At 45.3% G+C, this 13,205-nt stretch overlaps 1 protein-coding gene across 4 annotated transcripts in view; it reads right to left on the minus strand.

The window, feature by feature from the left end:
• The window catches only part of MPP7 (membrane palmitoylated protein 7), a 537,461-nt gene that overhangs the window by 194,693 nt on the left and 329,563 nt on the right, over positions 1 to 13,205 (minus strand). For all 4 annotated transcript variants that reach the window (XM_040352591.1, XM_040352588.1, XM_040352590.1 and 1 more), the window contains one exon: positions 1,021 to 1,101. In XM_040352591.1, the coding sequence (XP_040208525.1) occupies positions 1,021 to 1,101 (81 nt within the window). The remainder of the gene's footprint in view (positions 1 to 1,020; positions 1,102 to 13,205) is intronic.

Raw genomic sequence — 13,205 nt, forward strand, 5'->3', positions numbered from 1 at the left:
CCACTAGCTTCATAAAATGTGACTAGCCTGGTCTGTGACCACTTACTGAGAACTAAGAGAAAGTCTAATGCCTCGTACATGCGACCGGGTTTCCCGATGGGTTTTTCTGACAGGAAAACTGCCCAAAAACTGGCGGACAAAAAAAAGAGAACCTGCTCTTTTTTCCCGCCGGGATTCCCGGCTGACTTTTCCCAGGCAGTTTTCCTATGTGAAAAACTGCGATGAAGCATATACACGATCGGGATTCCCGACCAAAGCTCTCATCTGAGTATTCCTGATGGGAAAACCTCTCGTGTGTATGGGGGAAAAGTTACCGAGCAGGTTCTCGGTTTCCCTCGGGATTTCCGACTGATCTTTTCCTGTTGGGAATCCGGTCGTGTGTACGAGGCATTAACCCCCGTTCACATGGGTGCAATTTGTCATGTCAAATCGCAGCCTATTGCCGGCAATGGCACTATCCCAATCAATGCGATGCTGACTTTGCAGCACCGATTCTCAAAAGTAGTTCCTTCACTATTTTTGGCGACTTCTGTGGCGATTTCAATAGACATCTGTGCATGAACCTGCTTGCCTTTTTTTTATTTAACCTGGCAACAGGGTCACTTTAAAAAGGTTACTACCATTCGCTCTGTCTCTCCCTGTAGGCCTATGGCGATATCCAGGCTCTCAGACACACAACAGGTGACCTTGTACCCTAGTTGAGATTCTGGTTGGGTTACATCTCAGATTTACCTCAGATGACCCCACACAGCATGCTCACAAATGTACAAAAATGGATAAACAGCTTCGTTCTTTCCTAGTCACTGCAAGTTGTCACAACACCATCATTTATGTTTTACAGTCCGTCAACCGTATAGTTTCTGGGACGGAGTAAAACAAACCATTTCAAACTCCCTTAAAAGCACATACAGTACCTGGAAGAGTTTTGTTCTCATTTTCAAATAAACAATCCCTGTTTTCTGCTCAATTCGCAGCAAACGAACACTTAGAATCCATCCCACAGGTGTAACATGTCCTCACCTTGAAATTCGGCTTTGACAGCAGCTTCAACAATTCTCTGATCTCGCTGTTCAGGGGCTTGCTCTGCAGCTCTTCAGCCAGCTGTAAAAGAGACAGAATTGACACCATGAACATTAGCCGAAAGCAACCTCACCCATCGCAGTGACAACTGAGAATCGATCTTGTTCGAGAATATTGCTTTCCAGTATGCTCAAAACAGAAGCCAGCATGAACAAAAACAGACGATTAATCACTAGCTCTCTGCTTCAGGCCTCAGCGGGCCAGATCCAAGCCAGTTCCTTCAGCAGAGTTTAAGTCAAGTAATCGTATCTGGCAGCGCAGTAGTCAGATCACATTCTGATTTATGGCTCTGGGGGCAAAGTCGTGCACTTCATTTAGGAGAATGGCTCTTTGCGTGCAGACAAAGGACTGTTTGTAAAAAGTGATAGTTCAAACTTTGACACTGTCTGTTTAAACTGAAAAAGTTGCTTCTGAATGAGGTGGTAAAATTTGCATTGTTTCCAATAAGCCACAGAAGATGTGCTGTTCAGTATTTGAGTACCGACAGTGAGGGGAAAGAAGTACCCCCAAGAGTCAGAACTGTCTGTGCTTCACGTTATGTTTACACACATGATAATTAGTTCCTTAATGTAAAACAGGGCCAGTCCAAGCTGCTTATGCATGCCACCTAACACAGATATGGCAGCTAGATACAATAAATAAGTTATATGAGCAATGGAAGAAGAAAAGTGGAAAATGACAAGTGGGGATGTGACAAGTGAAGTGGCAGATAAAGTCTATATTTTTTTAAAGTTTTAAGCAAAACATAGAGGCTGCTATTTAAACTTCTTCTAAAAATTATATTGCCTGGTTGTCTTGCTGAACCTCTTTCTGAATTATTGTCATGAATCAAGTACAGTAAAATCTTGGATTGCAAGCATAACTCGTTCCAGAAACATGCTTGTAATCCAAAGCACTTGTATATCAAAGAAAGTTTCCCCATAAGAAATAATGAAAACTCAAAAGGATTCGTTCCACAACCATTTATTCATAGGTCCTTCAGTTTATAGTCCATATAAAAGGATTATAGTAATGTGATAGGTTGTGTAACCATAAAATGTATATCCACAAATAGAAGCCTCCACAAGGGGATTAGAAGGAAAATCCAGCAGGAGCTACAGAGTATAAGGGCCCTTTCACACGGGACGGATCTGTTATGATCCCCCTCGTGAACCTCTGCTTGCTCAGCGGGGATCGCTCCATTGATCCCCGCTGAGCCGGCGGATGACAGGGCGGTCCCCACACACTGTGCAAGGACCGCTCTGTCAGATCTCCGCTCTCCCCTATGGGGGGATCTAATGAACACGGACAGTCTGTCCGTGTTCACCCGATCCGATCCGCAGACGGATATAAAAATAGGGTTTTGCTCTGTCTGCAGAATTGGAGGATTGCGGACCCGGATGAGATCGGGTGTCAGCGGATGTTCATCTGCTGACACCCGCAATCTCATAGGGGTCAATGTATGTTCATTTTTCATCCGTAAACGGATGGATGAAAAAGAAATCCCACTTTCACACTGAGGCGCTTCTACACTGCCAGTAAAAACACTGAGCGCTCTTGAAGCGCTTTCCATTATTTTCAATGAAGAGGAGAGGTTTTCACAGCCCTGCCAGCACACTGCCCCAGTGTGAAAGCATTCATTGATTATAATGGAAATACGTTTTCGTGAGCTTTTAAGGCGCTGTTTTAGCGTGAAAGCGCCTGAAAAGCACCTCAATGTGAAAGTGGTCTTAGACAAAAACAAGCAGTTAAATTATGCAGTGCAGGCACAGGCCCGTGTCACTGGAAGAAAAAAAATTGCCCAGATTTGAGCTTTAAAGAGTTTTTGACTTTATTCTGGCTTTCTCAATTTGCATAGCAGCTATGGGTTTGCAGTTATAAGAGACTGCTATACCAGTATAAGAGGCTCTCTAGGGTTTCGATATAAAAAGTCACCATAACAGCCATACACATTGGAGTGAGAAATAATTCTAGGGCCATAATTTTCTTACTGATAAGACTGAATACCATAATTTTGCTGCACATTGCTGGTGCATGCAGTATTTGGTATCCATTTACTCTACACTACCTGTTTTATAATGTACAGAAATGGTGATTACCGACAATTGTTTTTGTGTGTGTAATAAAATGTATGTGTTTTTTTCTGAAAAAAAAAAAAAAGGATTTGATAAACAGTTGTATAAATATGCTACTGTACATAAAAAAAAATCCAACAACCATATTGTTATTCTGCAAGGCCCCTGCTTTCAAAAATGCAGATTTTAACATATGTGTGAAAAATCTAATTTTTTTAGAGGGGAAATGGTTAAAGAAAACCAATGTAACTGACAAAAGTAAATGCATGACAAAGTTTAGAGTCAAGCGCAGCCTTTCTAAACCAGGGTCAAGTCCCTAGGGGTTCTTTGAGCAATGGTGGATTTGTCTTCTGCTGACACTGAACAATTTAAGGGGACGCTATATTGACCACAAAGTATAAGAAGGAATTTCATTAATAGGGACTTGTGTATGGGGACAATATTATTATTTTCATGATTGTTACTGAAAATAGTTTTGTTGTATAAAGCACAGGTGTGATTTAACCACTTAACCTCCGGACCATATTGCTGGTCAAAGACGTGTGACGTGGCTCCCAAACAAAATTGGCGTCCTTTTTTCCCCACAAATAGAGCTTTCTTTTGGTGGTATTTGATCACCTCTGCGGTTTTTGCGCTATAAACAAAAATAGAGCGACAATTTTGAAAAAAATTAATATTTTTTACTTTTTGCTGTAATAAATATCCCCCAAAAATATATAGAAAAAACATTTTTTTTCTCAGTTTAGGCCGATACGTATTCTTCTACATATTTTTCGTAAAAAAAATCTCAATAAGCATTTATTGATTGCTTTGCGCAAAAGTTATAGCGTTTACAAAATAGGGGGTATTTTTATGGCATTTTTATTAATATTTTTTTTTTACTAGTAATGGCGGCGATCAGCGATTTTTTTTCGGTACTGCGACATTATGGCGGACACTTCAGACACTTTTGACACATTTTTGGGACCATTGGCATTTTTATAGCGATCAGTGCTATAAAAATGCATTGGATTACTATAAAAATGCCACTGGCAGGGAAGGGGTTAACACTAGGGGGCAGGGAAGGGGTTAAGTATGTTCCCTGGGTGTGTTCTAACTGTAGGGGGGGTGGCCTCACTAGGGGAAATCACTGATCTTCTGTTCATACATTGTATGAACAGAAGATCAGCATTTCCCCCCCCTGACAGGACCGGGAGCTGTGTGTTTACACACACAGCTCCGGGTCCCCGCTCTGTAACGAGCGATCGCGTGTGCCCGGTGGGCACGCGCACGGGAGTCGGGGCGCGCGCCCCTAGTGGCCTGCGAGAGAGCCGACGTAGAGCTACGGGCTCTCGCGCAGGGGAGCCGACCTGCCGCCGTAAAACAACGCCGGCTGGTCGGCAAGTAGTTAAAAAGATGCATTGAGGTGTGAAATTCTGTAGTTATGCTACATATTACTTTTACTTTGAATAAAACATTTCTACAAATTACTGATCAGGCTAATGTACTGTGAGCTGTAGCTATGTTCATTTTTATCAGGAGTTCCTTGAGACCTTGAAAATTATTTCAAGTGTTCATCTGGGGCAAGGTTTCTCACCCAGGGTTCCTCCAGAGGGTTCCTCGAGTAATGCACAATTTCTGCTTCTTAGATAAATTCCCACTGACACCATTGATCTTTTTAGCTATCTGTAAGGGGTAATTCTTCCCAATGACCACAAGTGTAAGGAGCATTCTTCCCACTGACCATCACACTAATGTATCATGTGTTATAGTTATAGGATTTTTGGTTCCCTGAGGCCAGAAAGTCAATTCAAGGGTTAGACTATGTTAAAAAGGTTGAGAAAGGCAGCTCTGGGGTTAAAAATTCGAGAGGTGCTGGTCTAACCTGTCAGGGCACAACTTTACTTACGTTATCTGATCCTGAATGATCCTGGATGTGAACAGGCCCCCATCTTGCAGAAGCCAATGCATCATCATGGGCAGGTGGGGTATGCATAATGCCGCATACACACGATTGTTTTTCATGACGAGAAAAATGCAATTTGTCGTGAAAAACGGGCGTTAAAAATGTAGAACCTACTCTATTTTTTCTCAGCGTTTTTCACGTCGTGAAAAACGGTCGTGTGTACGCTTTAACGAGGGGGGAAAAAATGTGCATGCTCAGAAGCAAGTTATGAGACAGGAGCGCTCGTTCTGGCAAAACTAGCGTTCGTAATGGAGATCGCACATTCGTAACGCTGTAACAGGCTGAAAAGCACAAAGACTCAAAAGCGCGAATCGTCTCTCACCAAACTTTTACTAACACGCAGTAACACGAAATCAGCAAAAGCAGCCCAAAGGGTGGCACCATTCGAATGGAACTTCCCCTTTATAGTGCCGTCGTACGTGTTGTCGTACGTGTTGTACGTCACCACGCTTTGCTCGAGCATTTTTTTCACGATCGTGTGTATGCAAGGCAGGCTTGAGAGGAATCACGTCGAGAAAAAATGTGTTTTTTCATGACATGAATAACGGTCGTGTGTACGCGGCATAAGGCATATCAAGAGAAATCAAGAGACAGTCACTATAGTGGATTTGGGGCCCCTGTCATATAAATCATGCTTGGCTTTAAGCTATCAATAGAGTTGTGTGCCAAGACCAAAACATTAACTTTTGGTCTCATCAGACTTGAGAACACTTTTCCTGCGTCTCCCACATCCTTCAGATATACTGATCCCTTCTTTGCTGGCTCTTTAAAGCCATCCTTACTAGTTTAGGTGGGCAGCCTCCTGTAGGAACAACGCTTGTGTCATATTTATAATTTTTTTTAAAAAATAATGGATTTAACAGTACTAGAGAATGTTTATTTTTATTAATTTACCCATGACTGATGCTTTTCCAGAACTTTATCCTGGACTTGTTTTGATAGCTCCTTGGTCACCATGATGCTGTTCGCTCAAAAAATATCCTCTACCAAAATTTGAAGCCTTAAGAAACAGATGTATTTATTTTGAGATCATGTGACAATTTAATTGCACACAGGTGAACTTATTCAACTAATAATGTGACTTTTGAAGGCAACTGGTTGCTTCAGAGTTAGTTCACAGCAAAGGCGTGAAGACTTATGCTGTTCACACCTTTGAATTTTAGGAGTGTTGTGGAGTGTTGAAAAAACTCCTACTTGCTGCATCTTTGGTGCTTTTCCAGCAAAATGCATGTTACCTAGGGATGAATGGCAAGAACTGTGAAATGAACATAAAATCCAAAAAGCACTTAAAACACACTGCAGGTACAAAACACCAAAACAGACAGGTGTGGGGAGGGTATCAAGACTTGAATTTCTTTCTTTTTTTTCGTATATGACATTACTGACAATGATAAGAAATCCTAATGAAAATAATTCATAATTTCAATTAATTAAATCTCAATGAAGTTAGTTTTAAATCCAACTTGTAAGAACACAAAATAGTGAAAAAGTCCATTGGCAAAAAGAATGACAGAATCATTGGGGTTTCTAGAAAACAGATGCAGGAAAGAAGTCTCATTCAAAGAAATGAATGGCTGACAGTACCTGCAGTACTTAAAGTGGTTATAAAGCTAAAACGTTTTTTACCTTGATGCATTCGCTGCATTAGGGTCAAGTCGCACTTTATGTCTATGGAATCACACAGCCTGACTCTGGATCGAGCCTGCACATCTGCCCCCTTTTGGAAATAATTGCTATGGGGGCAGACAGAGAAGAGGACAAGCAAGGAGCGCCAGCGAGGGACCCCAGAAGAGGAGGTTCGGGGCTGCTGTTTTGTGATGCTTATTATTTTAATTTAAAAAAATTACCTTTAAAAAACAGCTCTTTTATTGTAAATTGAAAACATATTTCTGTTTAGATCTTTAAAGTTTGACAGTATGGACTGGCTGCAGTAACAAGCTTAAAAGAAAATATACAGCGGGTAAAATATGTATTGAACACGTCACCATTTTTCTAGGTAAATATATTTTTTAAAGGTGCTATTGTCATAACATTTTCACCACATGTCGGTAACAATCCTACAATACAAGAAACCAAAACAAATAAGTTTCAGAAATTAAGTTATGTGCAATAAAATGGATTGACACAGGGAAAAAGTATTAAACACAATAACTGAAATGTATTTAATACTTCCTACAAAATTATTTTTTGGTAACGACAGATGCCTCTTTTATGGAGAAACTAGTAGCATGTATTGCTCAGATGTGATTTCGGCCCATTCTTCCACACAGTCTTCAAATCTTAAAGGGGTTTTCCACCCATTTTTTAAGTTTATTAAAAGTCAGCAGCTACAAAAAGTGTAGCTGCTGGCTTTTAATAAACTGACACTTACCTGTTCCAGCGACGCGCCGGCCGGGGGTCCGCTCCTCTCCCCCCCTCCCCGGCCGGCGTCTTCATTGTCACTGTGGGCACCCGGCCGTGACAGCTTTCGGCTTCACGGCCGGGCACCCACTGCGCATGCACGAGCGGCACTGCGCATGCGCGCGCGGCGCTGTTTGATTGGACAGGCGATCGCCTGGGACCTGTCACGTGTCCCAGGCGATCGCCTACAGGGAGGGGCTGCCAAAAGGCGATATGACGTATCGCCTTAGCAGCCCCTCGGCGGAAGGAGGAAGTGGGACAGGAAGTCCCCTTCTCCTGAAGCCCCCACTCCCACCCCAAAAAAAATTACATGCCAAATGTGGCATGTAAGGGGGAGAGGAGTGGGTTAAGAGGAAGTTCCATTTTTGGGTGGAACTCCTCTTTAAAGGTTTTGCGAGCCTCAAAACAATGAACTCTGATCTTTCCATAGATTTTCTATTGGATTCAAGGTGATTGGCTGGGCCATTCTAGCAGCTTTATTTTCTTTCTTTGAAACTAATTGAGAGTTTCCTTGGCTTTGTGTTTGTGATTATTATCTTTCTGAAATGTCCACTCTCGATTCATCTTCATCCTCCTGGTAGATGACAGCAGATTTTTATCAAGAATGTCTAATTTTTCCATTCATCATTTCTTCAATGATATGAAGTTTGCCAGTACCGTATGCTGAAAGACAGCTCCCACACCATGATGTTCCCACCTCCAAACTTCAGTGGTGAGTGGTGGCTGGTGGTCAAAACCTGGCCCCCTCACTCGCAAATGCCACCCCCTCCCCGCAGCTCTCGATCGATCCACTCGCACTATACACTCCCACCTCCCATGCTTGGTAGGCTGCGATCCTCTCGCACTAACACCACCAGGGCCATCACCCACCTTCCCCTGAAATCCATGTCCTTACCTTGGTGCAGGGAGGAGGATGAGGTGGTGATGCTCTGCTGAATCTGGGGTAGGGCCCCGAGGAAAGACTGCTGCTGCCAGGGCGCTTGCTTCTCCTCCGGCACGAACAGGAGGCGGGTCCTAAGACCCATTTTAAGATTTCTGGACAATTGGGTCTCAGGACCGACTTCCTGATTGGCCGGGAGAAAAAGCGGGAAGACATTAGCGAATATAATTTTGCTAATGTCACATAAGTGGATGGGCTCTGCGCCCACCCTTTTTGAAGCCAATTGAAGCCTCCGGCTCTAATCACGTTTAAAAAAATAATGTTGAAATCAATGGGCCAGATTCAGGTACATTTGCGGCGGCGTAACGTTTCGCATTTACGTTACACCGCCGCAAGTTTTACGGGCAAGTGCTTGATTCACAAAGCACTTGCCTGTAAAGTTGCGACGGTGTAGCGTAAATCCCTCCGGCGCAAGCCCGCCTAATTCAAATGATCGGGTAGGGGGAGTGGATCATTTAAATTAGGCGCGTTCCCGCGCCGAACGTCCTGCGCATGCTCCATTTTGAAATTTCGCACCGACTTCATTTTTTTAACGTAGACGTGAGTTACGTCCTTTCCTATTCACGGACGACTTACGCAAAAAAATAAATAATTTGATGCGGGAACGACGGCAATACTTTAACATGACACGTCTATCTATACGCCACGAAATAGCAGCTTTAACTATACGCCGGGAAAAGCCGACTAGCAACGATGTAAGAGAATGCGACGGCCGCGCGTACCTTCGTGGATCACCGGAAAAAGCTAATTAGCATACCCGACGCGGAAAACGAAGCGAACTCCACCCAGCGGGCGCCGAAGTATTGCACCTACGATCCGAAGGCGTACGAAGCCGTACGCCTGTCGGATCGAAGCCAGAAGCCGTGGTATCTTGGTTTGAGGATTCAAACTAAAGATACAACGCTGCAAATTTGAAAGTACACTGGAGTATCAGTAGATACTCCGGCGTACTTCTTCTGTGAATCTGGCCCAATGTGTCTGGGACCCTGCATGGAGATTAGGGGGTTCTGGCACATGGACAAGCCGCCACTGCTGTTGGTATGGGTGGTGTTTTTGGGGTGATGTGCAGTGCCATTTGACCTCCAAACATGGTAAGTATTATGGCATCCAAAAAGTAAAATTTTGGTCTCATCCGACCAGACTATGGGCCAAATTCTCAAAAACTGTGCGTAACTTAAATTTCAGCAGTTAAGTTACACTGACTTAAAATTTCTACCTAAGTGCCTGATCGTCAAAGCACTTAGGTAGAAATTACACGCTGTGTAACTTAAGTGCCGCCGTCGTAAGGCGGTCCTCCTCTCCTGGGGGCGTTTTAAATTTAAATGAGGCGCGCTCCCGCGCCGGCCGTACCGCGCATGCGTGTGACGTCATTTTCCCGACGTGCAGCGCGCGAACGTAATTAACGCCGGTCGGCTTTGAGAATTTCGACGGGACACTAAAGTTGCGACGGGTGAAAAAAAAAGACGCGCCGGGAAAACAATTAATTATAAAAAAAATGACAGCGTCGCTCAGCATGCATTCCTGAGAGGGAGAACTCCATGCCAATTTTCAAAGAAAAAACCGGCATGGGTTCCCCCCCCAGGAGCATACCAGGCCCTTAGGTCTGGTATGGGTTGTAAGGAGACCCCCCCACGCCGAAAAATTGACGTAGGGGGTCCCCCTACAATCCATACCAGACCCGTATCCAAAGCACGCTACCCGGCCGGCCAGGAAGGGAGTGGGGACGAGCGAGCGTCCCCCCCCCTCCTGAGCCGTGCCAGGCCGCATGCCCTCAACATGGGGGGGTTGGGTGCTCTGGGGCAGGGGGGCGCACTGCGGGCCCCCCCACCCCAGAGCACCCTGTCCCCATGTTGATGAGGACAGGACCTCTTCCCGACAACCCTTGCCATTGGTTGTCGGGGTCTGCGGGCGGAGGCTTATCGGAATCTGGGAGTCCCCTTTAATAAGGGGGCCCCCAGATACCGGCCCCCCACCCTAAGTGAATGGATATGGGGTACATCGTACCCCTACCCATTCACCTGTAGGCAAAAAGTAAAATGTAGTAAACACACAACACAAGGCTTTTTAAAATATTTTATTATTCTGCTCCGGAGGCCCCCCTGTCTTCGTTATTAGCTCAATTACCAGGGGGGGCTTCTTCTTCCACTCTCCGGGGGTCTTCTCCGCTCTCCGGGGGTCTTCTCCGCTCTCCGGGGGTCTTCTCCGCTCTCCGGGGGGGCTTCTCCGGACTCCGGGGGGCTTCTTCCATCTTCTCCCCTCTTCCGCTCTTGACTCGGCGAACCCCGGTTCTTCTGCAGCTCTCCGGTGCCTTCTTCTTCAGCGCTGGCTGCCTGCTATGTTTGTGTGTTAGCTCGATTTCAAACAGGCAGCCGGCGCGGTCTTCTGTGACGCCAGGGTCTTCTGTTCTTCCGATGTTGCCTCGTCGCCTGTTGTCGCTGTAATGATGGAAGCGCGCCTTGCATCACATTTATATAGGCATCACCGTCCCATCATGCTCCGGTAGGTACCCACGTGGTGGGTGCACGTGGGTAGGCACCCACCACGTGGGTACCTGCCGGAGCATGATGGGACGGTGATGCCTATATAAATGTGATGCAAGGCGCGCTTCCATCATTGCAGCGACAACAGGCGACGAGGCAACATCGGAAGAACAGAAGACCAGAAGACCCTGGCGTCACAGAAGACCGCGCCGGCTGCCTGTTTGAAATCGAGCTAACACACAAACATAGCAGGCAGCCAGCGCTGAAGAAGAAGGCACCGGAGAGCTGCAGAAGAACCGGGGTTCGCCGAGTCAAGAGCGGAAGAGGGGAGAAGATGGAAGAAGCCCCCCGGAGTCCGGAGAAGCCCCCCCGGAGAGCGGAGAAGACCCCCGGAGAGCGGAGAAGACCCCCGGAGAGCGGAGAAGACCCCCGGAGAGTGGAAGAAGAAGCCCCCCCTGGTAATTGAGCTAATAACGAAGACAGGGGGGGCCTCCGGAGCAGAATAATAAAATATTTTAAAAAGCCTTGTGTTGTGTGTTTACTACATTTTACTTTTTGCCTACAGGTGAATGGGTAGGGGTACGATGTACCCCATATCCATTCACTTAGGGTGGGGGGCCGGTATCTGGGGGCCCCCTTATTAAAGGGGACTCCCAGATTCCGATAAGCCTCCGCCCGCAGACCCCGACAACCAATGGCAAGGGTTGTCGGGAAGAGGTCCTGTCCTCATCAACATGGGGACAGGGTGCTCTGGGGTGGGGGGGCCCGCAGTGCGCCCCCCTGCCCCAGAGCACCCAACCCCCCCATGTTGAGGGCATGCGGCCTGGCACGGCTCAGGAGGGGGGGGGACGCTCGCTCGTCCCCACTCCCTTCCTGGCCGGCCGGGTAGCGTGCTTTGGATACGGGTCTGGTATGGATTGTAGGGGGACCCCCTACGTCAATTTTTCGGCGTGGGGGGGTCTCCTTACAACCCATACCAGACCTAAGGGCCTGGTATGCTCCTGGGGGGGAACCCATGCCGGTTTTGAATTTCAAAATTGCCGTGGAGTTCTCCCTCAGGAATGCATACCAAATGCCGTCGCTGGAATGGGCCTTTACAAGGTTTGGCTAACTTTCCACATTGTAAAACCAGCCCTAATTTTGCGCCGGCAAATTCGGAACTTAGGCAGAAATCAAAGTGCTGAAATGCTTTGAAAATCTACTTAAGTCCTCATTTGCATACGCAAAGCTGGATTTCAATGAGAAATGCCCCCAGTGGCGGATGCGGTACTGCATCCTAAAATCTGACCGTGTAAGTGTCTTACACATGTCAGATTTTCTGCCTAACTTTGGAAAAAGCCTTTTGAGAATCGTTTCCAAAGTTAGGCACAGAGATACGCAGGCTGAACAGCAGTTAAGTCTGCGTATCTCTTTTGAGAATTTGGCCCTATATTCTCCCAGTATTTCACAGGCTTGTCTAAATTTTGTGCAGCTTTAAACAAGCTTCAACATGCTGTTTCTTCAGCAATGGAGTCTTGCGTGGTAAGCCTGCATACAGGCCATGGCGGTTGAGAGCATTGCCAATTGTTTTCTTTGAAACAATTGTACCTGGTAATTCCAGGTCTTTATGAAGCTCTCCATAAGTGGTTCTCGGCTCTTAGACAACTCTTCTCATAATTCTTTTCATTCAGAAATCTTGAGGTGCACCTGCTCGTTGCAGGTTTATTGTGAAATTATGTTCTTTCCACTTCTGGATTAAAGCCCCAACAGTGCTCACAGAAGTTTAGAAATTCTTCTTTAACCAATGCCATCAGTATGTTTTGAGAGAGCTCTTTGTATTTACCCATCATGAGATGTTTCTTGTGTGACACATTGGTAATGAGACACCTTTGTCTAGACCATTAGTTGAAACTGAACCAGCTAATATTAGTTTGCACTTACAAGGGGCAGGATTGCTTTCTAATTACTGATAGATTTCAGCTGGTGTCTTGGCTTTCAAGGCTTTTTTGCACTTCCCTTTCTTTATGCGTTCAATACCTTTTTCCCAGTGTCATTCCATTTTATTACACATAACTTAATTTCTGAACTTCTTTCTTTTGGTTTGTTTGAATGTATGGATTGCATGGGTCGTTACCAACATATGGTAAAAATGTCATGTCAATGGCACCTTTAGAAATATATTTACCTAGAAAAATGGTGGCGTGTTCAATACTTATTTTACCCACTTTATTTGGTCTCTCACTTAAAACTGGTACCTGTAACATATGTTTTAAACCACTTTAAAACAAAATACCTTTTTAAATGATTACCTGCTAACAAAAAAGGCT

The sequence above is a fragment of the Rana temporaria genome, chromosome 5 (genome assembly GCF_905171775.1).
Source record: "Rana temporaria chromosome 5, aRanTem1.1, whole genome shotgun sequence".
In the NCBI taxonomy this organism is placed as follows: Eukaryota; Metazoa; Chordata; class Amphibia; order Anura; family Ranidae; genus Rana; species Rana temporaria.